Raw genomic sequence first — 25,987 nt, 5'->3', positions numbered from 1 at the left:
GTAATTCATCTGGCTTCTTCCACACTCTCTCATCTGATCTGTTCTATAATCTCAGAAATCACTTCCAAAATGGCGACTGGAAAAATCAAGATTGGCCCTGGCCTTGGGACAAATTCTTAAAAGAAGTTGGAAAAGACTCAAAGCAAACAACAAGATTAACCTTAAATTATAATCTCTATTTTATTGTTAATCTCTTGATCAGCAAGTAGCAAGTGTGATTTAGTTCCCCAGTGGATTATTATATTTGTTGACACTAAAAATAGAGTTAACTGCACTGAAAACAGGCCCTGCTTTGCCACTAACTACTAGTCTGACTTTGGGAAAACTACTTACTTTCTCCAAGTTTTCTCACCTGGAAAATGAGAATTCTCTATGTCTCAGTTTCTTCATCTGTAAAAGGGGAACAGTAATGATACCCAACAATCATGAGATTGTTATGAGAGGACCCAATGATTTAACACTAGCAAAGCACTTAGAACAGTGCCTGGAATGAAGTAAGTTCCTTATAACTTGTTAGTTAACTAACTAACTAACTAACTAACTAACTAACTAACTAACTATAAGACAGTTGACAATGAAGAAAGCATGGGTAGGTATGTAGGAAGGCTGTTATGAAAGAGAAACATATCTTCAGAGATGGAAAGGTTGGATTCTGACCCTACCTCTTGCTGACTGCAGGCCTGGACCAGTCTGTTTCCCCATCTGAAGAATAAACCGAATTTAACAGTCACTTTGTGGAATTGTTGTGAGGGTGTGCACTAAGCTGAGTAAACTAGCACAGTGCCTGGGACATGGGAGAAGAGCTAACCAGAAAGTAACTATTTAGTAGTGTGTCCTTAAAAAATGAAAAGGCAGAAAAGAGGCGACATTTATAGCAGGAAGGATGTGGAGTGGCTAACAGGAAGACCCCTGGCAAAACTTGTCATAGAAGGCTGAAACCATGCACATGGAGAACCTGTGGGCTGTTGCTTACTTAGGTGGTAAGTGGGCATCTGAATCAATCTAGCTGGCCAGGGTATAGATTCTAAAGACAGTGTCCACAAATTCCAACCCTCGCTTCTTCTCTTACTTCTTCTCTTTCCTTTCTTACACACTGATTGAGTGCCTATCATGTGCTAAACATTGTCCCAGGCAGTGTTGGTACGTCTACCAACTGGAAACCAGTCCCTCTCTTTCAAAGGATTACTATTTAGTGTGTTTTATAAGTGGGAAAACTTTGCTGAGCTAAACAAAAGCTGCAGAGGCCCTGGCCAGTTGGCTCAGTGGTAGAGCGTCGGCCTGGCATGTGGAAGTCCCAGGTTCGATTTCCGGCCAAAGCACATAGGAAAAGCTCCTATTTGCTTCTCCACCCTTCTCCCTCTCCTTCCTCTCTATCTCTCTCTTCCCCTCCCTCAGTCAAGGCTCCACTGGAGCAAAGTTGGTCTGGGCACTGAGGACAGCTCCATGGCCTCTGCCTCAGGCACTGGAATGGCTCCAGCTGCAACAGAGCAAAGCCTGAGATGGGCAGAGCATCACCCCTGGTGGGCATGCCGGATGGATCCCAGTTGAGCACATGCAGGAATCTGTCTGACTGCCTCCCTGCTTCTAACTTCAGGAAAAAAAAAAAAAGCTGCAAATACCAAGAAAGTCAACTAGGCCTGTGTACTGACACAAATCTTTACTTTTACAAAGCACTCTCCCTCCTTCTCTCCGCTCTTCCAATCAATCAAGGAAGACCATCTAAGCACCTAAGGGCCATAGTGAACTTTGGGAATGTGAAGTTCAATAATACACAGCCCTGCTCTCCAGGTGCTCACTGTGTTGTAAGACAGATGGAGATACATACAGACAACTGCAGGCATCTCTGATGTCCTGGAATAGGCACAACAGCAGAGTGTTGGAATACAGAGTAGAAAGTGCCTATATTTTCCTAGCAACATCAGATCTGAGGGCTGAAGGAAAGAGAAAAGAATTAAAATGGATTCTAAGGTATCAAATTGGGTCACATGATGGATAGTATAACCAATGACCAAGTCTTGGAATACAGAAGCAAGCCAGTGAAAAGAATTACCCATAGTTTGAACAGATGCAGCTTGAGAAACTATTTTTAGTGATCTCCAGTTTTAGCTATTGTGAATAATGCTGCTGTAAACTACCTCTTTGAGAGCCTGCTTTCAGTTCTTTAGGGCATATATCCAGAAGTGAAATTTCTGGAGCATATGGTAACTCTGTTTTCAATTTTTCAAGGAACTGTCATACTGTTTTTCAGTGGCCATACCATCAACAGGGTACAAGGGTTCCATTTCTCCATACCCCTGTCAACCATTTTTGCTTTTTTTCTTTTCCTGTCTCCCTCCCTCCCTCCATCTCTCCCTCCCTCCTTCCTTCCCTCCTTCCCTCCATCTCTCCCTCCCTCCTTTCTTCCCTTCCTTTCTTGATAGTAGTCATTCCTAGTGGGTGTCAGATGGCATCTCATTGTAGTTTTGACTTCATTCCATAACTGATGGTGCTAACATTGTTTCATGCGTTCATTTGCCATCTGTATATCTTCTTTAGAAAAATACCTATTCAAGTCCTTGGTTCATTTATGAATTGGGTTTAACTTTTTTATTGAGTTGCAGCGGTTCTCATATTCTAGATATTAATGTCTTATCAGATATATAATTTGTAAATTCTTTCCCCGTTCTGTAGGTTGCCTTTTCACTCTGACAGGGTCCTGTGATACACATTTTTAAAAATTAGAAATTCTAATTTGTCAATTTTCTTCTTTTGTAGCTTATACCTTTGGTATCATATCCAAGAAATCATTGCTAAATCCAAAGTCATGAAGCTTTTGCTGTTTTTTTCTAAAAGTTTTATAGTTTTAGCTCTTACATTTATGTTTGATTGATTTTTGATTTATTTATTATTTTGTATATTGTGTTGGGTAAGGATCCAACTTTATTCTTTTGCATGTGGATATCCAATTTTCTTTAACCCCATTTGTTAAAGAGATTATCCTTTATCCATTGTTGTCACTTTGGCAACCTTGCCAAATAAGATAATGACTGAGACAAGACAATTGGATTTAGAACTGCAGAGTGATGGAGGTGGAAGCAATACTGTATGTAGCAACAGAGAGAGTGCACCTGAACAGAGAAGCTTCATAGAGTAATCACTGTGGTTTTCAAAAAAGTGAGATTTGAATGACAGCTCACCAAAGAGTGTTTAGCAAAGGGCGGAAGCATTAGGCTTGATAAAACCATGTTTGTGTAGGTGAACAGAAAATGGCTCACATAAACAATTCCAGCAAAATGTGTCAGCTCTTGATTACTGGTGCTGTTTCAAGTGATGATTTTGTGGCTAAGAAATTGAAGGCCAGAGCTCCCCTTTTTTCAGTATTAAAGTTCCACTTAATGTTTATTTTCTGAACTTCCTTTTGCATCTGTTGGGCGGATAAAATGTATTATGCTCACTTTGTTAAAGATAACACGAGGAGGCAGTCGCCCAGGTGATATTAATGTGTGTTGGAGATCGTTGTAACCTGGGGCTTGGTTTTGGGATTAAGCCTTTCCCACCCTTTTTGCTGTAGGGCGGTACAATCCTATCATGCCTCAGAGAAGTGATTTTGTATTAGAGACTTCCCTATTATGTATATTGGATTAAGGGTTTGGATTTCTACACTATAAAAGGGAGGCAGAACGGGACTCGGCTCTTGGTTCCTGAGGTTAGCATGAGAGAGCAGAGAGAATAGAGCCAGCGGTGGGAGGAGGCCACGTGGAGAAGGCCAGGAGAAGCAGCCAAGATGGCGGAGTGCTGAGTGAGATGCCAGTTTGTGTAGAGTTTGTATCTGGGATAAGGAAGAAGATGGGGAACTGAGGAGAGTAAGTCTGGTGAGCTAGAAACCTTTGATTCTAGGAAACTCGGATAAGTCAGTGGCTTTGTGAGCACTGAGTGTGACTGGGTTTTGGAGCCCAGTGTGTATTTTTTACTTGCCCGCCGGGTGCAAGGTAGGATTAAAGGCTATGGCCCACCAGTTTTTGGCTCCATGGTTTCTTTACCGACTGTCCGAATCCAATGCGAACCTGCATGGGCCGGGCTGCTCTGATAGTGGCCCCTGCCGTGCCTGCTGGCCTTACAGCATCCCATGCTACATCTTAAAGGGCATTAAAAATTTCTAGTTGGCCAGTATTATATTTTCATGTTTCCTGATTTATTTCAGATGTGTTAACTCATCTTTACATATGCTACCAGTCAGAAATAAGAGAAGCAAGCAAAAAAATGGTCCTAAGGAGGTCAAGATATTGGGTCTGACTCATTGGAGCTGCTTAATTTTTTTCTGGTCCAAGACCAGAAACTGTACTTACTTTTAACCCTAGCCTGTAGCCCCCTCAATGTATGCTTTTGGCCATTAAAGAATATAGGCTGGAAGGTGTGAAAGGTGATGGACAAGCTTATTCTTGCTTGGAGAAATAATTCAAATTACATGCAATATTTGACTCAAAGAGAATTTATATATATATATATATGTGTGTGTATATATATATATATATATATATATATATATATATATATAAAATTTTTTCACTTACTCATTCACTCACTCTTTCCATACACGTTTCTTGAACACTCACACTATGTGAGGCACTGTAGATACAGAGATACACACAGTTCCAGTCACTTGGAGGCTGGTAGTTGAAGAAGGAGACATAAACAGCAGTACGGAGATATGGACAACATACCAAGACAAGTGAAAGGAAGTAGTACGCAAGACTGCTATTACAAGCTGACAACAAACCCAAGAGCCGCTTGAGAAACATGCCAGCCTCTCCATATTAGATGAGCTGATCATTGTCAGCCCTCTGGTGAAGAATCTACTCACTGTATTTACTTCTTTATTAGGGATGTGGTTTTGTAGCAGGGTAAACATTCAAGCATGGTTTGATGTGTATCAGGAAAAAGACTTAAAGAGTAATTACTCATTGCCTGCAGCATATCTAGTAAGATGAACCAGGATGCTACTGGATAAGAAATTTCAAATCACAGGCAGGGTGCTACTGGGCCTCCAGTTTGGACAAGACTAATGTGAGTCATGCTGTTGATATGACAGGTTTTAGGGAACATAATGAGCTCACACACTGGTCTGGTTCCTCTCCCTGATGTCACTCATAGCCATCAGCAGGCAGAATCTCACAGGAGAGAGGCTGGAGCGGTACACCTAGCCGTTAGACTGGCAGGGTCAATTGTATCGTAGAGATACTGTCATCTGTGCTGTGATGCCCAGGGGGAAAAAACCCACAAAGATAAATGTGAAGCAAAATTTCAATAAAGATTAGTCCTGGTATTCACTGATTCTGATTAGTGGACATAGCATGGCATAAACATAGTGCTTAAAAACTCAAGCTTTAGGGGGGGAGGGAAGGAGGAAGAGGGGGAGGGGGAGGGGTACAGAGAGAACTGGATGGAGGGTGGCGGAGGACGATCTCTCTTCGGGTGATGGGTATGCAACATAACTAAATGACAAGATAACCTGGAAATGTTTTCTTTGAATGTATGTACCCTGATTTATTGATGTCACCCCATTAAAATAAAAATTTATTTATAAAAACAAAAAAAAAACAAAAAACTCAAGCTTTAGGAGCTAAACCTTGCCTGGGAGCTACTCTGTGATAGTCCAAGGTTAGTAAAGCCATCCATCCATCCATCCATCCATCCATTTTCTACCATGTTCACTGAGCATCAACTATGAAAGAGGACTTAGGTAGGTTTTGTGGAGAAAGAGATAAAAATATCACCTCTAAAGGCCTCTACCCCAGGGAAAAGATGTGTGAGTCAGCAGATGAGTATACTGTGGAACGCTAAGTGCTATAATATGGATAAATCTGGTGAGCTTTGGGAGCAAATGGAAGAGGCACTAACTCAGAAAAAAAAGGTCAGGGGATGGCTCCCCGGGGACGTAGTTCCTGGTTGAATTCTAGAGGATAATGACTTGCTCAGCACAAGATTAAGAAGAGGAAAACCCAAAGAGTGCTTTTTGTTGAATACTGGCCTCTCTGATATTGGTAGTTCTAGAAAGCAGATTCCTGCCAAAAGCCAGGACGCTTATTAGTCTGTTTTGGAGGTATGAACTTCCTCTGTGCAGGACACTAATAAAAGAAGCATACTAAGCACACTTCTCAAACACACAGAAGAAGAACTATAACCTGTCATGGCTGGACCCTGCCAGCCGCAGGAACAGCCCTGAGCCTCCCCATACGCCCTTAGGCAGTCTGTCCCATAGCTGCAGAGATTCGTAGGAAAGGAACACTAATTAGAGTTTAGATATCTATTCTAAACACCTCATCTCACACTTGAAGACCCATCATGTCCTCTTCTGAGCTCGGGTAATAAGCTTGAGTATATAGACCACTATCCCTAATGACTTTTCTAGGGCCTACCCGGACACTTTCTATGATATTTTTTAAACTGTTTAGCACCGAAGAGAGGAAGAAATGTCCGTGTGAAAGCACTTTATTATAGACTGCCCTTTAAATTCCTCAATATTTTTAAAAATTTCCAACAATAAGCTATGTCCATCCTGTATGTATACCATATATTCATTACATATTTTCTGGGTTATTTAAAGACAATGCCAGGGATGCTATTATAAGGGTAAAAAGCAAATTGTGTAATGGTATAAAAAGTATGATTCTAAATTTATATATCTATATAAAAATATATCAATTTTCTTACCCTTCAAATGCCTTACCCCTGGTGACTAGTGCAAAGGTTACTATCATATACAAATATAGCCAAGAACTCATAAGTGGATGTTATGTTCTAATAAGGTTAAACTTCTTTGTTCAAAAACTCCCTGTTTCAGATTTCACAAAGAAGGCATTCCATCAAATGGTACTGCTACCTCCCTTTTCCTGTAGCTACAGTGGCGGGCGGCGGGGAAAGGGGTCACTCACAGCAGAGGAAGTATTAGAAGAGCCTTCTCATGAAGGTCCCCAGTGTGTCAGAGGTCACAGCCCTGCTCCATGTCCCGCTCCCACCTCCCATTTCTGCAGAGCAGGGCACATATGACATTGATTTCACAGGAGCCTCAGCCACGCCCTAGAGGGAGTAACAGGCAGGGAGTGGCTACTTAACCCAAAAGACTGTTGTGAAAGATGGATCTGCATTGGAAGGCCCCTGGCAATGACCCTTTGGGAGCGAGGGAGGCAGAGCAGTCCTCTCTGTAGGACTCCCTGCTGGCCTCCTGGGTGGGCAGAAGGACCCCTGCCCTCACAGCTGTCCTCACACTGATCCTCAGAACCTGTGGGTAGTCCCTTATACGGCCAAAGGGACTCTGCAGATGTCATTAAGGTACTCACCCTAAATTAGGGAAATGATCCTGGGTTATCCAGGTGGGCTCGATGTAATGACAAAGGTCCTCAAAACCCAGACGGTCCACGTTTGGAGTTGGAGAGATGCTGCAAAAGGGGAAGTCGGAGAGAAGGGCCGGCGCACGGCTGCTGACAGTGGAGGGAAACTCTGCCATCTCTGGACCAGACTGCGGCAGGTTCGCCCCTGGGGCCTTCAGGTAAGAGGCCGGCTGGCCGACACACTGCTGTCTGCCGCGTGCGCCTCACCTGCTTATGTTTACATGTGTTGCAGTTGCTTTGGTGTCAAATCCACAAAATCATGGTCAAGACTGATTTCAAGTAGCATACCCCCCACCCCGTGTTTTGTTCTAGGAGTTTTATGGTTTCAGGTCTCACTCACATTCAAGTCTTCAATCCATTTGGAGTTGATTTTTGTGGATGGTGTAAAATAGGGGCCTGGTTTCTTTGCTGGCATGTGGCTGTCCAGTTGACCCAACACCGTTTGTTGGAAAGGCTGCCCTTTCTCCACCGTATACTCTTGGTTTCCTTGTATGCATGTGAGTTCATTCCTGGACTCTCTGTTCTGTTCCACTGATCTATGTGTTTGCTTGTAAGCCAAAACCATGCTCTTTTCATTATGGCTTTATGAAATAGCCTGAAATTGAGAAGTGTGATCCCTCTAGGTTCACTCTGCTTTCGTAAGATGGCTTTGGCTCTATGGGGTCTTCCGTGGTTCTATAAAAATTTTAGAATTATTTTTTTCTGTGAAAAATGCCATTAGAATTTTAATTTTAATAGAGATTACTGAATCCATAGTTTTCTTTGAGTAGCATAAAGATTTTAACAATATCAATACTTCCAATCCATGAGCATGGGGTATTTATTTTCCATTTATATGTGTTTTCTTCGATTTGTTTCACCAATGACTTATAGTTTTCAATGTATAGATCTTTTATGTCCTTGATTACATTTATCTCTCAATATTTTATTCTTTTGATGCAATTATAAGTGGCATTTTCTTAATTTATCTTTCTGATAGTTCATTGTTAGTGCATAGAAACACAACTAATTTTTGTATATTCATTTTGTATCCTGTAACTTTACTGAAATAATATAATCTAACAGTTTTTGATGGAGTTTTTAGAGTTTCATATATTTATATGAAACCATACTTCTTGCATTGCCTTGTATATCTGTTTCTTTCCCAAGCTACCTGTGATAACCAAACCAAATCAAACCAAACAAAAAAGCAATACCAAATATGAAGATGGGTTCTGACCCTTGTCGATCAGTATTCAAGTTCCCAACGTGTGCATGTGTGGATAATATCATGTCATCTGCAAAGAGAGAGCTTCTTTGACCCTGTTATAGTGCTTGTCTTAAAGTCTATTTTGTCTGATAGAAGTATAGCTGCCTCTACTTTATTTTAGCTCCCAGTTGCATGAAACATCATTTTCCATCCCTTCTCTCGCAGTCTGTGTGTCCTTAGAGCTGAAGTGCGTCTCTTGTAGGCAGTATGTAGTAGCTGGGTCTTGCTTTTTACTCCCTTCAGCCAGTCTGTTGTTTTGATTGGAGACTTTAAATTAACATTTACATTTAAAGTAACTAGTTTTAGGTATGGACTTGCTGTTGACAAGTGTGTCTATGGGAGAAGGCGGGCTCAGGAGCCTCCTGTGTCACCATCTTGGACCGGGACTAGCACTGCAGTACTTCCTCAGTGAGTATTTAATTACTTAGAGAAATAGCAGTGGTTCACCCAGAGTCCTGAGTGGTTTCTCTCTGTGTCCTATGGGACTAAGAAGGCTACTTTGTCATGTTGTTGGGAGGATTATATAAACCTCAAAATGCAAGTGAAAGGAGAACCTTTAAACACGGTGCCTGGAGCAGAGCAGGTTTTTAGGACTTCTTTCCTCGTTTACACTCCATAACTTTTTATCTCCTTTTCTATGGTTTACAGTGGGAATCAGCACTCCGGGATGTAGCAATCGGGGACATGACCCAGAAATTCATGGGATGAGGGACCAGAAAAGGATGTGGGAGGCTGTGTACGTGTGAAGAGGAAAATACCTTTCCTTTGAGCCAAAGAGATTCCCTTTAGGCTTGTTGGGTGATAAAAAGTTTGAGACTTTTTTAGGCCTTATCTTTACGTGATATTCTTAGTTAGCCTTTATTTAGCAAATGGAAAGTGCCTGCTCCCTTCCTTGGCACCATTTGGGCAGCAGCATTCGGCACGGCCATCTGTGAGTCAGTGATTTTTCCGTGGGCACACCTGACAGCGCTTTCCCTTCAGAGTGGAACATCCCACGGTGCTCACAGCCGGAGTCACCCAACTGGACCGACCAGTACCTTAGCCTGAGCTGCCCCAGGTGCTTGGCCAAGACTTACCTGCAATGAATTAACTGGTAACTCTGGGAGTGTAACTTAAAATCACATAGAAAAAGGTAAGCGAAACTGAAATGTATCTTCAAGACAAGTTTAGGAGGATTGACTATAAAAGAACTGGCAGTTTCTAGACTCCTTAAGATCAGACCCTGTTTTTGTCCTTCTGGTTCCTGCACTGCCAAGCGAATTGCCTGAAACCACACACACATGTGCACACACATGCACGCACACATACACACATTAATTATCTTTTCTACATTATACTATATATATGTCATACTGCTCAGGAAATTAACAATATATATAACACATATATCATATAGCGATAGATTTACTGAGTAGTAATCAACTTAAGGGAACGGGATGCTATCAGGTGTTTTCATTTGGCTAACTTCTCTTTAGACCTATATTTCAGCCTATTGCCTCCTTTGTAAAACTTCCCGTTACTCAAGAGCAAGGTCAGGTGTTTGGTTCTATTTGGTTCTCATTCCATTACCACACTTCTTGCATTGCCTTGTGTATCTGTCTCTCTCCCAAGCTACCTGTGATAACCAAACCAAACCAAACAAAAAAGCAATGCCAAATTTGAAGACGGGGGCTGACCCTTGTCGAGCAGTATTCAAGTTCCCAATATTGTACTTGGTACATAGAAGGAATTCAATAATATTTCCTAAATGAACAAAAGAAATAACACCCTTTTGCTGTATTTTAGAATCACTGCATATAGAAAAGCCAAAACATTTATTCACTTATACAGATTCCTGATGTCAAAAACCAATAAATCTAGCCATGTCTAGACTAGGTAAATGGACTGATGTAAAGTCGGTACTAAAAATGGAAAACCAGAAGAGACAGTGTCTCATCGATTCCTATGTGAACTCTTGTCACAGGAGGTTGCTGAACGCAGTGAAGATATGGACTGATCTACACCAGTGTAGGAACTTGTCAAATAACAAGTGTTAAGGCGAAAGACCTCCCCCAGACCACTCTGCCAATGCTGCTGAAGGAAGTCCAGGAGATGTTGGGATGCTTGGTCTTAGGTATATTAAGACCCTCTATTTCAATTAGGTTGAGATACACAGGTGAAATACATAGTTCTCTGGTGATCTATGTGATATTTGGGGAGATATGATCTATCAGCAATGCCCATTCATTACAGCTTCTAGGGTGACGTGTGATGGTTTTAAATAGGAAGTGTTACCATATTGCACAATGTAAAGTCTATTTGCAGTTCATATTTCAAGCAGGAAGCAATTTTTTCCATCAAAAGTTATGTAAGATGCTCCTCCCTTGGCCAGGATACCGACACATGCTGGTGTGGCTAGAAAGGACACACCCTCACACATCCCCCAAAACAATAATAAGCCACTCACACAGAGGACTCAGGTTAGAGGGACAGAGACATACTACCCCATACAGTCTTTCTCAAAGATTAGGTGTAAGGCAGGTAGATCAGGTAGGTGACATGGAAAGACCTCCTTGGAAAGTGGCTACTAGGTTTGATACTTAAAAGCTGTACTTGAACCAGTAAGACATAGACTAACAACAAAGAATCTGGCAAGGTCCCCAAGAAAATAGACATGCCCAAACAGGCAGCACAGAACAAGACAATTTGGGGCATAGAAGAAGGTCTCCATGTCATGAAAGAAAAAAAAAGTAGCTGTATTCAAACTATTTCTAAGACCCCCCCCCCCCCCAAACAGGGTTGTTATTAGTTCCTTGGAGAAAATAATCTAGAGATTGATAAGAGAAATCTCTGCATATCTGTTAGAATTATTGTACACATAATATATTATATAAATATGTGTATATACATGTGTCTGTATGCATATATGTACATATATATTTATTTATGTATAATGAGCTGTTTACAATATCTTTATAGAGTAGGCACTTATAAATTTTAACAGATATAGTTGTTGCCTGCATAAATTCCAAGTTTAAAATCTTTTTAAGGTATCATGTCTATTATCTATCTATCTATCTATCTATCTATCTATCTATCTATCTATCTATCTATCATCTATCTATCTATCTTTAAACCAAAGATGAAACTATCTGTCACAAAATGAATACATTTTTTCTAGTTTTCTGAAGTTCCTCATTTTGCATCCTGAATGAAAAGTCCTGGGCCATTCAAAATTTCGGTGTTTTGCCACTGCTCATACTGAGCTCTTTTTTCAATGTCTATAACTTAGAAGATGTTTACTTATTCTGAATATTTTTCACTCAAGTTTTTTCACTCTCTCAAGAAATAACTCCCTCCTTTTTCCTCTCAAGCAATCCATTTCCAACTCTTCTTAACTATTTTTGCTTATCCAGATCTTTCTGTTCTCTGAGTCTGTGTCCTCTAGTACTCCCTTGGGCCTCTGTCTCCCTGTGTGTAAGGTTTTAATCTACTTGAGTGGCAAAAACCTTGACATCTGTGACTTCTTTTATATCCCCATAGCACAGTACTAGCACAGTATTGGGCCAATACTATATGTTAAGCATGGATTTGCTAGTTGGACTCAATTGAAAGAAAACTCTCATTCCTAGTATGTGAACCAGTGACAGGCCATAAATACAAAAGCTCGGGTTTGGTGCTCATTTACCGCATCTGAAGTCCCAATTCTGCTAGCTTACACCAAAGAGATACTGGGGTTGACTCATTCCTCCAGGATACCAGAAAGTCTTTGGTACGATCACTTGCCCTAACCTGAAGTTTCTTCATTTCTGAGCCCTGTTTCAAGAAAGGAGGCCCTGGAATGTATTCTCGAAATAAGCCTGTCATCTTTCTAAAGAGATTTTCATGAGGTTAGAAGTTAATCAGGACATACTAGGACCTAACTTTGGTTAAGGAGGAGGAGCTGGTTCTCTGGAACAGTTTCTCATTTGAATAAATGTTTATTGCCATGACTAAGCAGAGGGAGTTCCATCTAAAATTTGGAGAGGAGACAGGAGGAGGAGCAGGGAGGAAAGAGCGAGACTTCTCCGTGATCATTCTCAGTCAGGTCCTGCGCTTGCGCATGCGCGTGCGCGTCTCAGACACGGTAGGAGCACAGAAGTTGTAGGTGCGATGCAGCACCTTCTTCCAGAGTCAGGACATCACTCGTTTTCCATAACCGCGTTCCGGATGGAGCCACAAAAATGTGGTTGCGTCGAATCACTATTTCTGTGTGACTGTCTTGTCTTCAGAGATAGCGAGGTGACACAGGGTCCAGTTAAAACTGGACAGCTCTGTGAGAAATATTGCTGGAAACAGTGCAATCCTAAGGGTGGTGACCACTCCCTCGGTGACCCTTAGCTAATTCCCTCAACGGTAAGGATGTCCAAAGCTCGAGGCTTTTGTTCTGAATTTAAAAATCTTTAACTTTCTGTTTAGAACATCTCTCAGAAGGGTGGTGAAGAGGGAAATATTCACAGACCACAACACCTCTTCTGGGCCAAGCCTTTGACAATTACTCCATTCTCAAAATAAGCCTTCGGAAGTGGAACTGTTCTCCTTTTTCACATAAGGAAAACGAGAAGTCAAGTAGTCAAGAGCCATGCTGAAGGCCAGGGAGCGGGGAAGGGCGCTGGCTACGGGCTGGGCAGTGCCAGGCTTCCTGTCAGGCCTGTGTTCAAAGATTTTTCTGTAAAGAAGGTAGGTATCCTGATTAACAGATGGAAAGACTGAGGTACAGAGAACCAGGGGACCGTCTCAATTTTGTAGTAAATCAGCATTTTGGATGCCAGGAAGAAAATTCAAGACTTTTTTTGGAATAGAGTGCAAGCTCAGATGGAGGGGGGTGGTGTGCAAAAAAATACCCTATTGTATGATACCTTTATTTCTATTTGAGGCCAGCATTGAATAATCAGGGTTTTAAACTAGAGAAACATGAGAGAATTGAGCTTGATATGGCTGTGTATATTTCCTATCAAATTCTGCTGTTACCCTTGGTGTCTGCTACAGACAGTATCCGAGAAACCTGTTTTTCTATCCTAGAAAAATATATATCCTAGCTCTTTACCCCCTGCCTCACAGTTATATAATATCTGAAGTATGCTAGGGCCTTATCTTAGACTTTATTTCTTTTGACAAAAAGTAATTTTCTTATCTGGAAACAATTTTTAATGCTGCATAGTACGGTACTTCCTCTTGCTTCAGGACAGAATTTTTTCCTTCTGAGCTTCCCTCGCGTTCCTTTTTTTTTCTCTCATTCTCTTTATTTGTGTTGGCTCCGAAAGTCTTCCGTTCCCTTGAGTGATTTTGGCCTGGTACCAAGTGAGACTCAGCACTCAGCCTAGAAGTATCGTTTTTTCCAACACTCAGAATCAGAAGGGAAACCCCGCCTTATACACCCACTGCTAATTACCATACGACAAAATCAAGTCGTTGCATCACTTGCCCATCACTTGAGAATTTCTGCTTTCCAGAGCTCTCATTTCTGCAGTGCATGAGTTTGAGACACATGGAGATCATGCCTTTACACCATGCAAGTCCTCCAGGGGCAACAAAGCCACGCTGGAAGCCGTGGGTCTTCTCAGCATTAGTGCTTGTGCTCCTCGTGTGCTCCTTCAGCACCGTGGCCTTCACCCTTCTCCCACTCAAGGTAAGGAGGCAGCAGAACCTGAGGCTGCTAGTGGCTGGAATCCCTTTGTCTTCTGTAAGTCTGGTCACTGCCACTGTCACTCAGTATTGTCAGAGCTGGGTGAAAGGAGTCCACGTGGGGGTAGAGATGAATGTGATTTCAACTTTGTCCTGGCATGTAGCTTTTGAGGCTTATCTAAGAGGTTTGAAATGAAAAGTATTAGAAAATGCTAAATCTTAGCTGCAGAATTGAGTTAGATGAAAAGAATCACAGGCAGACACCTGTGGGGAAAATAATTTTTTTTTTGCCTTCTGGAACTTTGCCAAATAAGTCCTGTTGGTGGAAAAAAAGGAGGTAAAACATGATGCTTGCTCCCAAGGAACGGGATACAAGCTATAGTCTAACTGATAGGAGAGACATACACATATGACAGAAGACAGACCAAGGTAAGTGACAGGTGGCTGGTGGATCTTTGAGGAGGGAAACGGCACCGAACCAGGAGCAGAGCAATCCGGATTCTGGTTCTAGGTCTCCCAATAACTAGTTGTGTTTTTTGAGAAAGACATTTCATCTTTCCGGTTCTCAGTTTCTTCATCTGAATAACAGTGGTAGGAGAATGGATTTATTTATTAGAATGTCCCTTCTGCTAAAATACAGTGGTTAATAATTCATCTAAGGGTAGCACAGGACAGGAATACTTTAGAAGTTAGAGGGGGGCAATTACTTTGGGCTGGGGTGATCAAGGAAGGCTCCATGGATGAAGGGTGAAGCACATTCCTATTTGGGAAGCCCCTGATGCTTATCAGGAATTTCCCACTGAGCTCCAGTCCAAGTCTTGGGTCTAGTGAAAAGGAATGGAGATGCATTAGGTTCTTATTAGAAGTTTTTCTGACTGCTGTCTGTACAGCACTGATCAAAAGGAAAATAAATAATGCTTTCTGTCATTTAAGATAGAGCCCCTTTGGGGGCATTTAGGAAGATTCCTAGCCTTAGGGAGAAGGAAGTGGTACATGCACATGTAAGAAAGGGCTGTGATATGAAACCAGGGACTGTGGAAACATTTTCCTAAGGGAACTGGCCAGCAATGATTCCAAAGATACAGTTCTACCCTTTAGCTAGCAATTAAGAAAAAAAATGCAAGAGCAAGCAGTATACTGTAGTTTCTGGTGCTTAGTTGGGGCAAGTGTGGCTTGGCCCAAATTTTTACACACTAGCCCATTAATTTGTATTGCATAAGTATATGCAAGTCCACAGAGGCATTACTAGCCACATCTCCACTCTGTCAGGGAAGGTATCAAACAGAAGTCTGAATATTCTGAATCAGTGAAGCTTTGAGCAGAAAGAAGAAAACTGTCAGGAGTTCTGAGTATTTAGATTTCTGAAGAAGGGGAAAGATGAGAATAGCCTAAATTTGGAAGTAATTTTCCTTTCTTAAAGAAAAAATATTGAGTCTCATTAGCCAGATGAGCTTGAAGAGCACAGGACCTGTCATGTTCCTGCACACAAATGAGGGTCCAACACACAGAAAGGGAGGGAAGGGCCTATCTCCAGTGTGCACAGTGGCTCTTGCAAAGGGACACAAGAGGTCTGATAAATCCCAGGGGCATAAAGGGCACCTCTCACCAAGACTTGAACTTGGCCAGTCCCATACGTTTGAGCTCTGATTCTGGATTCTCTCTCCCATATCACAGGCAGCTTCTCCATGAAAGGTTCTGCTTCTAAAGAAATAGCCCAGCATTTGTTCCAAATTTGGGGGTGTTTAGTAAGTGTTCAGGAAGTTGTTCTTACAAGACGCCAGGGAGGTTTATTTCCTATGGGAAACGCCAACAGCCCGGCCGACAATTCTAGTGTGTGTACTCCACTTTCCAGCGACCACAAGGGTCCTTTCCTTACTGACCACAGATAAGTATGTTTGGAAAAGAGGCCAGAGTGGCTAGCAGATGGTGAGTCATTCCTAGTGGGGTGCTTCCACCTTTTTAGAATACTCATGAACCTTGGAGTTTAGAATGTTTTAATCTCCACTTGTATTTTTATATATAAAATCCCACCTCCCCAATTCTCTAGGCACTAATTCACAAAGCTATAGATAGGAAGAGTGGTTCTCTCTAGACCAACAGAAATTTCCTTGGGAGAAAATTTTCTTTTTTGTCTTCTTCTTTCAGAAGATGGTCAACTAAAAGAGATGGGCTATGAGCCCAAGCAATTTGGTCTACTTCTCAGTGAAAATAACCTCACAGAGGTTGCCCCTAAGAAACCAAACATTCAGGAGGGCCCCTTGTCTCAATGGAATGAAGGATATTTCCAAAAGGGGAAGTTGTGCTTCTACTTAAAAGCAGAGTAGACTCTATGTCCAAAGGATGATCTGATGAGGGTTGGTTTGGAGAAAGAATTATTAAGCTTTGGCCATTTGAACCCAAGCATGTAAATCTTGGCTTAAATCAAATGGGGTCACAAGAGCAACTGATCCTCTTCAGCAAAAATGAACCAACTTAAGCCAAGATGAGAGTCTCATGTGCTTCTTTAGAAGTAGATATTTACTTTTTCCAAACATTATCAGAACTATAAATAGTGCCTACCTCACACAGTGGCAAGGGTGAGTCTTCTGAGTCAGACAAGCTCTGTCTGGATCTCAGCCTGGCCTCTTATCAGAAACATGACCTTGTGCTAGTTACTTAATCTCTCTCATAGTCATTCCCACATCTGCAAAGTAGCACCGTGCTAATTATTATGTTATAGGGTTGCAGTAAAGAGGAATGAGACTGCACAGTGCCTGGCCCACAGTAGCCTCTCAGGAGACCAGTGACTAACATGTGGACCATTACTGATGACACTAAAATGGAGATAAATTTTAAAATACTTTACCAAAATGGGTATTTCTTGCTTATCTATTTCACTTCCTCAGCCAAAGACGATACCGAGCTGCCAAATAGATGATTTTTGTGATTGGACAGATTTTCCTTGCGGCAATAATTAGAGAACGTTGCAATGGTGGTTTCTGGAGCCACCAGTGTCCAGGACTTCTGTCTCTGGCAATTACTCTGTGACCTTAAGTTTCTCCACATTCTTTATAAATGAGAGGACAGAGCACAGATACCAACTGCGGCTCATACTCCAGCATCCATTTATATTTAGAATGTTACCCAATTGCTCCACATATGCAATCATGTCTTTCTAGAAAGACTGTAAACTTCTTAAGAGGCAAGGACCATAAATCTGTTTCTCTTGCTTACAATTGCTAGTATATTGTTGGAATATAAAGTGCTTCAAGTTTTATTCAATTCTTCATTATAATTAGCATCATTATCAATATAGTGAATATTTCATATGAACAGGACCACACAGAATATCTGGGCAAAGGCCTTCATAAGAATGAGCTCCTTTAAATCATGACCAATTTCAATGAGCTAAGTGCTACTATTTTTTTTATTTTATAAATGAGGAAACTAATGACCAGGAATTCCCTTTCACATGCCTATTGTGAGTTAAACCAAATGGAATTTCAACATTTCTTATAAGTAACCTGAGGATGAAATAATTGTAAAAGCAAAACCAATTGTAGGAATCCAGTGATTTTAAAATGGTGGCTTTCAAACTTATTGACTGCATCCCTCTACTGAAATCAAAATGTTTTTGATATCGATTTCAGTCCCAAAATATATGCTATTATAAATTATGTGCAAGTACTAATACTATGTATATGAAAAAAATACACAAAATGGAAATTCATAAGGGTGAACCAAATTTGCTGGCAGTACAAAACCATTTTGCTCTTACCAAATTATATCTTATAGAATATTGATATATAACAGATACTTCTAAAATAACTCAACATTTTAGTAATCTGTTAAATAGGTTACTTTTATTTTTCTTATCTTAGTTTAATACTTTGTGATACAATAATCTGAAGGTTATATTCTAAGATAATCTACCTTGATTCATGGTTTTGATGGCCATAACTGAAAAATCATCTCACAAAGAAATGCAGGTCAAAATGGAGGAATTCACCCTTGAGGGTGCTCACCACATTGTGACACTGAATTTTTAATCTCTCATTCAATGGTGCAAAGTTTTCATATTTTTAAAAATTAACAAAGTTGACCCTCACTCCATTCATACCTTTCCTTCCTTCCTTAAAAAACTGAAATTCCATGGCTTATAATTATAACCCTATCCTCGCCTTAACCCACTCACTTGTTCCTCCTGCTCCTCACTGAATTCTAATATTGAAACTCCAGTACATTACTGGAAAACTGTCAACACTGATTAAATCCAATGGCTCTATGCCTTTCACAGTTGAATAGAGCTGAGGGAAAAGACTTTGTTGAAAGGTCTTAAATTGATGGCCACTGACTGCAAGAGGAACCTCAGTTTGCTCTGGAAAAACATATACTCTCTCCAGTCTGTTGTGTCTCCTCTCTTGCACGATCTCATTCCTTTGACTTCTCTTTAAACATCCAACACCTCTTCCCCATTCTCTCACCTGACATCCTTGCCTTCAGTTTCTGCGAGAAAACAGAGGAGACAAGAAAGAGTTCTCAAGCACCCCATCTTATTGACCATTCACCTGCAATTCTATTCACATACACCGTGCTTGCCCCTTGTCACTATGTGCACCGATGAACTGGGTTCTATCTCCTCTTCCCTCCTCAAGGTCATTGCTCCAACAATGATCTCTTAGCTCTTTCATATTACCCTCTCCACTTTAGTGAAACATTCCCATCAAGTGGCAACAGATAACCATGTTGTCATTTCTCTCATAATCAAACAAACAAAGACAAAACTGAAACAAATCTCTTTGCCATCTGATTCGCGTCCAGCATCCATTCATTTTTTTCTGTTCTCCCTTGCGGCAAAACTCCTCCAATGCCTTTTTCCTCGTTTACTCTTAAATTCAAATTATGCTTCTGTCCTCATCACATCATAGATCCTACTTTTGTCAAGGGCCTGAGTGACAACCAACTCCATCTGTCAATTCTCTTTCCTCTTCTTTCTTGACCCATCACAGCATTTGACACAGCTTATCAACTCCTCTTTCCTGAAACACTTGCTTTTCTTGGTTTCCAAATATCACACTCTCTCTGTTTTCTTTCTGACTCACTGGCCTGTTAATCTCCTTTGCTGGTTCTTCCTCATCCCCTGACCTCTAAACATTGCAGTCTCCCTGCTCTCCTCTTTTTCACACTCACTGACTTGATGAACTCATAGTCTTGTGTCTTAAAGCATCACACAGTAACTAAAGACTCCAAATTTCTATCATCAGAACTCTTTAAATTCCATCCTCAGAGATCCAACTGCCTATGGGACTCTCCTACCTGGATATCTAATTAGCCTCACACACTTGACATGTCCCAAAACAAACCTATGGTTCTTCCTCCCCCCCTCAGTTCACTTTTCTTACGTCTTGTTCATTCAGCAATTCTTTCCAATGATTTTCAAATGACCCATGCCCCAAATCTTGGAGTCTTCTTTGTCTCTTTTCATTTTCCCACCCCATATCCACATCAGGACTCCTGTTGGCTCTATTTCCAATCACTTCTCACCATGCTCACTGATAGAACCTTGGTCAGAAGCACCATGCTTACTTGCCCAGATGACTACAACAATCTCTTAGCTGGTCTCACTGCTTTTGCCCTTGCCTCCCCTAATTTATTCCTAGCATAGCAGACAGAGTAATTCTATAAAAGAAATGTACAACATCTTTAAGTTCAAAAAGTCTCTAAAGCACTTGGCCACGAGAAAACCAATGAACTGTACATAGCACTATTTTTTGTTTTTGTTATACTTTATCTTACTACAAGTATTTAAAGCCTTTAGCATTTTAATGCTTGTGTTTATATAATTAACCACACTGATGGCTTCTTGTAGTGTGTAAACTGTGGTATGTTGTAACACTTAGAAACTGAGGTCTCAGAAGATTTCAGTTACTATATATGATGCGTGATTGTCGGAATATTAAATAAGGATGGCTTTATCAACCTAAATTATAAATGTTTCTATAGCTTAACTTCTTATTATTTAAAATAAAAATAAACACAGTCTGTTATTTTTTTTCTCACATGCCCAGGGATCACTTTGGGCAAGCACTAGGGTGTGGAGAGTATTGTTTATAGAAAATTTTCATAGCCCAAAAGGAGGAATCCAAGGTCAGATAGATATCCCATGGGTAGAAGCTAGGTGGATAGAATGAGACCATTAACTTTTGCCTAGGAAGCTCCAAAGGGTAGGTAGGTGATAAGAGGTCAAGGGCAAAGCCAGCCATCTGTACAGGGAGCTGAGAAAGTGAGACAAAGTGGGGGGAGGATTTTTTTTACATGGCTACCAAAAGACGCTGGCTTCAGGAATGTGAAGCTGTAAAACCAATTAAGAAAATTATGACACTGCTTTCTTGGTAATCACCCTGACCAGTTTCTATTTTTCTTTCCCTACAGACTGTCAGCGAGCCCTGTGGAGCTAAGTTCGGTGAGTAATCCATCTTACCAGCCTCCTTGTTATTTTTTTTTTTAGCATTTGATGCCAGAAGGTAAGTTCCAAGGCTGTCAGAAAGCCTTTCTTTGATTTTATTCATTCTTTAGCTACTATTTATAATTGCTTATCATGTGCCAACCAGCTGTCTAGGAGCCAAGGCTTCCAAGGTCAACCAGATAGACCAGTTTTATCCTGAGGAGCCCTGAGGAAGCTCATAACAAGGTCATATCTCTGGGCAGGAATGCACATCACTCTTACAGGCCTGGGAATCTGAGATCCAGGATCCTGCTTCTAACTCAAGGTTTCAAATACACACATGGTTCAGATTTCTATACCCTTTCTCTCTGACAAAGTCTTTCTCACATTTCACATATTGTTGGTATCCAGCAGAGGGTATGTATGTATGTGTGGGGGGGATGCTATTTTTGTCTCTAAATGTATAAAAGAAGAATGAAAGTTGGGGGCCATGGCCACCTCCTCTGCTCCTTACTCCTCTTCTCTTAGCTTCTGAGTTACTCTCCATATAGTGACCTGGTCTTTGCTTAGAAAGGACAATATACAGTTAAACTAAGCTTTGAGGGTATTTCTTAGAACACATACAAGAATAAACATAAAAAAATTGGGAGCTGTTTATAGGTGTCAGGACAAACACACATATTCAGCTGAGAGAGAACATCTCTAGAGAAAACTCAACTTCTGTTTCCTATACAGCTCAAACCACCAGGCTTCCCAGGCTCGTGGAAATTAGATCTTTTACTTGTCTCTGTCTTTGTGATTTTGATATGTCTGATATTCCCTTTGGATGTGGTAAAAGTTGAGGACCTCAAGTGATGCTAAGGTGATCTCTGAGTGGCCCCTATCACAGAATTAAATAAGAGAATAAGTGACACTTGTTGCTGGTGACTTGCCTGTTGACTACTGCCTTCCACATGTCAAGCGAGAAGAAACTTACTGGGCTCTGGGGTCCCCGATACAGGGAGCCTTTGCTTCTTGCTCTAGTGATATTTCTTTTCTGACCCTTCAGAGACTATGCTCAGCCTTATAGCAGTCATTTATACAGAAATAAGAATTTAAGTCAATGTTTTATTTATTCCAGGGTATTTTCTTACCAAGGGATCTTTCTAATTATGAGATAAAGGCTTTGGTCCCTTAACAAAAATTATGGAGAATTAGAGAACAGTCCAGATAAATATTCTGGGTGGACAAAGCACTTCCTGGGGCTCTGAAATTACATTACTATGTACAAACAATTATCATTAGGGAAATATATACATTTTGACTCTAAAAGATAACTAAGCCTTGACCCTTTCCTCACCCCCCTGTGAGAGCATTAAGCTAGCAAGAGTTATACTTAAACAGTCAAATCATTTCCATTTTTAAACTCATGAACTTACCAGTAGCTACTTTTGGAGGGTTTGGCTAAAGATGTGCCAGGTGGTTCTTGAATAATATACACCCATTAACTGATGTGAAGAGCCATAATTTAGATACAAAGCGCCTAATTCAGGAACACAGATGTCTTGCTCGACCAGGAAATAGTTATACTAGATACCAGGAACTTTTTTAGGTGCTGAAGACAGAGCAATGAACAAAACAGAGAGGTACTTGTCCTCAAAGATGTCATAGTGAAGTGAGGAAAGATAGACAATAAATGAACAACTTAATTTATACAATGCTGGTGACAACTTTTATGTAGAAAACTAAAGCCAGGTAAAGGGAGAGTGAGGGAGAACACTACTCTACGTACAGTCATGAGGAAGGTCTCCCTGATAAAGTGATACAGGGTCAATAGTATTTAGTAGAAAAGCATGAACATTCACCTTGGACTGCCAACCCTGGTCATCATAATCCTGGCGCATGATTTCTCTCTCCCCTCATCCTCCTTTCTTTCCTTTCACAAATACTCATCATCAAGAGATACAATCTTAACCCTTTTTTCCATTCCAAATCCATTTTCTTAGAGCTCCCCAAGCAAGTGATATGCTTAGGATTTGCAGTTTCTCTAAAAGGAGGAGTAGATACTTAATATATTCAAATTGTAGTTGGAGAAGACTAGTACAGGTCAGGTAAAAAAACAACCTCTAACCAGGAAAATGATGAAATAATTAAATAACTATGCTTTCCATTTTCCCCCCTTTCCTTGTACGTTTCTTACAGGACCATTACCTGCAAGATGGAGAATGAGACCAGCTCAGTCTCCTTGCGTGAGTCAGGTGGCTGACTGGAGGCTGAAGATACTTGAAGGTGGCTTGTATTTAATTTTTGGCCAAGTGGTTCCCAATAAAACCTTCAGGGGACCTGCTCCTTTTGAGGTGCAGCTACGTAAAAACAAAGGCATCATGCAAGCTCTAACTAGCAACGCGACGATCCAACATTTAGGAGGGACTTACGAGTTGCATGCTGGAGATATACTAGACTTGATCTTCAACTGTGAACATCAGGTTCTAATGAATAACACATACTGGGGGATCTTACTGCTAGCCAACCCCGATTTCATCTCCTAGAGTCTTGATTTGGTCTCCTCACCCTCTTCACCACAAACAGAGATGCTGGTGGGTGGGTTGGAGGAGGCAGATTTTCAATGCCTATGGTTTATCTGAGCACACAAATCAACACACCAAATAGAACTTCTCTGCATGTGAATTTTCATCTCTCATGCTTATCTGAAAGAGACTCAGAGGAAGGGCCAAAGACTTTCATTACCCCTGACATTGGCTTGGCAAATGCAGTACTAATCCATGGTAAAATGCATATGGGTAGCTAGAGCGCAGAAGCTTCTCAAAGAGTCTTTGTCTAATCTTTGAATCCCTGGGTGGAAAAATGAGGCCTTATTCTCATGGGGCTCTCCCCTGGTATGCTAACAGGATGCAGAGCACCTGTCTGGCCGTGTTTTTGAGCTGTCTCCTTTTATTCTTCCCACACCCCCATCTTTGGAGACCCTCCTAACAAAATGCAGTCCGATTGGTAGGGTGGCCACAGATATGTCAACAACACCCCACTTTAGATGTAATATTAGAGGACAGAGAACACTGTAGAGAAGTCTGGGGACAGAGGCACAGGCGTCATGGAAGGGAATGCACTTTATTTGGGAATGTCCCTTGATTTCATTATACTCAGGATGCAGGGTGCTTTATAAAGCTAGTACGTAGGTCGAAGGGGTCATTCTGTACCTTCACACAGGGCTTCACAGGTAGCCGTTTGTGTGTGCACCTAAACGTTGTCGATGGTAAAGAGGGACATAAGCAGCAGTAATCACAAGATCTCACTCCAGAAACTGGCCGCCCCAGTGCTGTAGAGTAGTGATTTCATGTATTTAGCGGGTTCTGCATGGTTGACACAGTGCTTTCACATCTCATATGGCAATTTTCTACAGTTCATGGGGCAGGTATTTTGGGCACTATTTTAACAAGGAGAGAGGAAGGTAGATGGAGCAGAGGTAACTTAGCTCAACCCACAGAACTAGTGATTACCGGGGCCAATGGGCTTCCCGCCGTATCCTTGTCTCGGCTTTAGAGTTGGTATTGCTACTATCACGTTCTAAGCCGATCAAGTTTAGCAGATTCAATTTACAGCCCAAGTTGGGGGGGGGGGGGGAAGGGAGGAAGCCACAACAGATCTTTTCTTTCTTGGAAAACTTTCTCCTGCCTGGAGTAGGGAGAACAGAGGTGTTGCTCAGGGCTTACTCCCACCAAATCCTCTTCCTCACTCAGAAGAGCCTGCCTTGGCCAAATGTGTCAAAACTCAATTTGGGGGTAGCCTGCTAAAGTTTGGGACTCTTGTTAAATTAATATGCTGCTTGTGGGTTCTTGTTAAAAGCTATATAATAAAATTACATGTTAACCGAATTATAAATATTTATGGATAATTACATGTTAATTAATATATCACATAGAAAGCTAATTTAAATATGATTGTATTGTATGTAACAAAAATTGCTCTGGGAATAGGCTGAACCTGAAAACAGTATTTCTCAGTGTTTTTCTAAACATCTGCTGAGTAGCTATTGGGCCAAAGACATGCCTTGTTCCCCTTGCATTGGTATATTTTCTCAGGAAACTGAAGTTACATCACATATATTTATGGAAACTTGGTGGAATTGATCTTTGTTAACTTATAAGCAGCAGTGTGCTAGAATGGGCTGGCACTAGTTTGTGAGAGCTGATTGTTAAATTTTTGGAAGTTTTTCAATCGGGTTATTAAATACTGTCATCCTTGGAATTGGCCACGGTGGGGCTATTTACACTGTGGGAATTGGCAAACACTACAAATCAGGGTGTTTTTTTGTTATTGTTGTTGCTGTTGTTTGTTTTTTGGAGAGCCCATTCACCAGCACACTACTGTTTGTAAATCTCTCCTTAGTGAATCTTCTTTGCTTCTGCCAAATTCCTTGAACAATCAAGGCAGACAAGGGAGAAGGTAAAATTATGTTCCCAACAAAAGCCTCACGTGGTAGCCATTTCTCAGGTCAAGCAAAGGTCTCCTTTGCTGCAACCCATGATATAGCTACCAACCAATGATCTCCAGATTACTCTAGTGTTGTAATTTCAGCCTTTGTTTTCTATGCATGCTCTGTTTGCTTGTTTCTGCAAGTAGATATTTACATTGTAAACCTATAATAAAATGTATCTTGGTGAATGGTCTGTGGCTGACTTAACTGTGGGTTATAGGTCTGGAGTCAGTGATCCAGAGCACAGGAGGACACAACTGAGAATTCCTTGCCCCAACCTAACACTGCTTGGCAAGTGTCAGGTAGAAGTAAGTGTGGGATGCAACCAACTTTCAGTTGTAACCCGATTTCTGGTGGACTAGTCAGACAATTTTACTCTCTGACTTCCAGCCATCTCAACTCCATCCCCATCACCAAAGCTGTCATCAACCCATCTCACGTTATTTGTTATTTACCTTCCATGTTGCCCTATCACAGCTAACCTCGAGAGTGTGACATCAGTGCAGGTTACGGCTCTGCTTCTGAAGACAGCAGTCAGTGGAAAGGTGATGTCGTCTTGTGCATTTGAAGGAGAATGCTAACTCCTTAGAGGAAGTACTGCTGTGCATCTCGAAGAAGAAATTCCTGTCTTTGTGTGTTCTAGCTCAAAGAGGCAATGTCATTTGTGGGGGTGGAGGACATTTTTTATTAGGAGATGAAGAAAAAGCTGATTGACTTACTGGTGAAGGGTCTAAGGATTAGCTTCCCATAGAAGTTAGTTATAAGTGATGGCCTGGCAGGTACACTTTCCTGGACCTGAAAGGATACATCTCTCTTCTGGGGTCCCCTCTGAC

At 41.2% G+C, this 25,987-nt stretch overlaps 1 protein-coding gene and 1 long non-coding RNA gene across 4 annotated transcripts in view; one reads left to right on the top strand and one right to left on the bottom strand.

The window, feature by feature from the left end:
* The window catches only part of LOC136395953 (uncharacterized), a 310,905-nt gene that overhangs the window by 61,081 nt on the left and 223,837 nt on the right, over nt 1–25,987 (bottom strand). The window lies entirely within an intron of this gene.
* TNFSF18 (TNF superfamily member 18) lies at nt 9,522–25,361 on the top strand. Of its 3 annotated transcripts, XM_066371527.1 has the most exons (5): nt 9,522–9,748; nt 10,580–10,729; nt 14,088–14,263; nt 20,671–20,701; nt 22,865–25,361. In XM_066371527.1, the coding sequence occupies exons 2-5, from the start codon at nt 10,684–10,686 to the stop codon at nt 23,209–23,211; spliced, it is 600 nt and encodes a 199-aa protein (XP_066227624.1). In that variant the 5' UTR covers nt 9,522–9,748; nt 10,580–10,683; the 3' UTR covers nt 23,212–25,361. The 3 variants fall into 3 exon arrangements, 2 of the variants coding, with proteins under 2 accessions (XP_066227624.1, XP_066227626.1); XM_066371529.1 differs by lacking the exons at nt 9,522–9,748; nt 10,580–10,729 and adding an exon at nt 13,244–13,314; XR_010749408.1 differs by lacking the exons at nt 9,522–9,748; nt 14,088–14,263 and having other exon boundaries at nt 10,664–10,729; nt 22,865–22,894.

Source organism: Saccopteryx leptura, chromosome 2, assembly GCF_036850995.1.
Source record: "Saccopteryx leptura isolate mSacLep1 chromosome 2, mSacLep1_pri_phased_curated, whole genome shotgun sequence".
NCBI lineage: Eukaryota > Metazoa > Chordata > Mammalia > Chiroptera > Emballonuridae > Saccopteryx > Saccopteryx leptura.
This window is presented reverse-complemented; position numbering and strand designations above follow the sequence as displayed.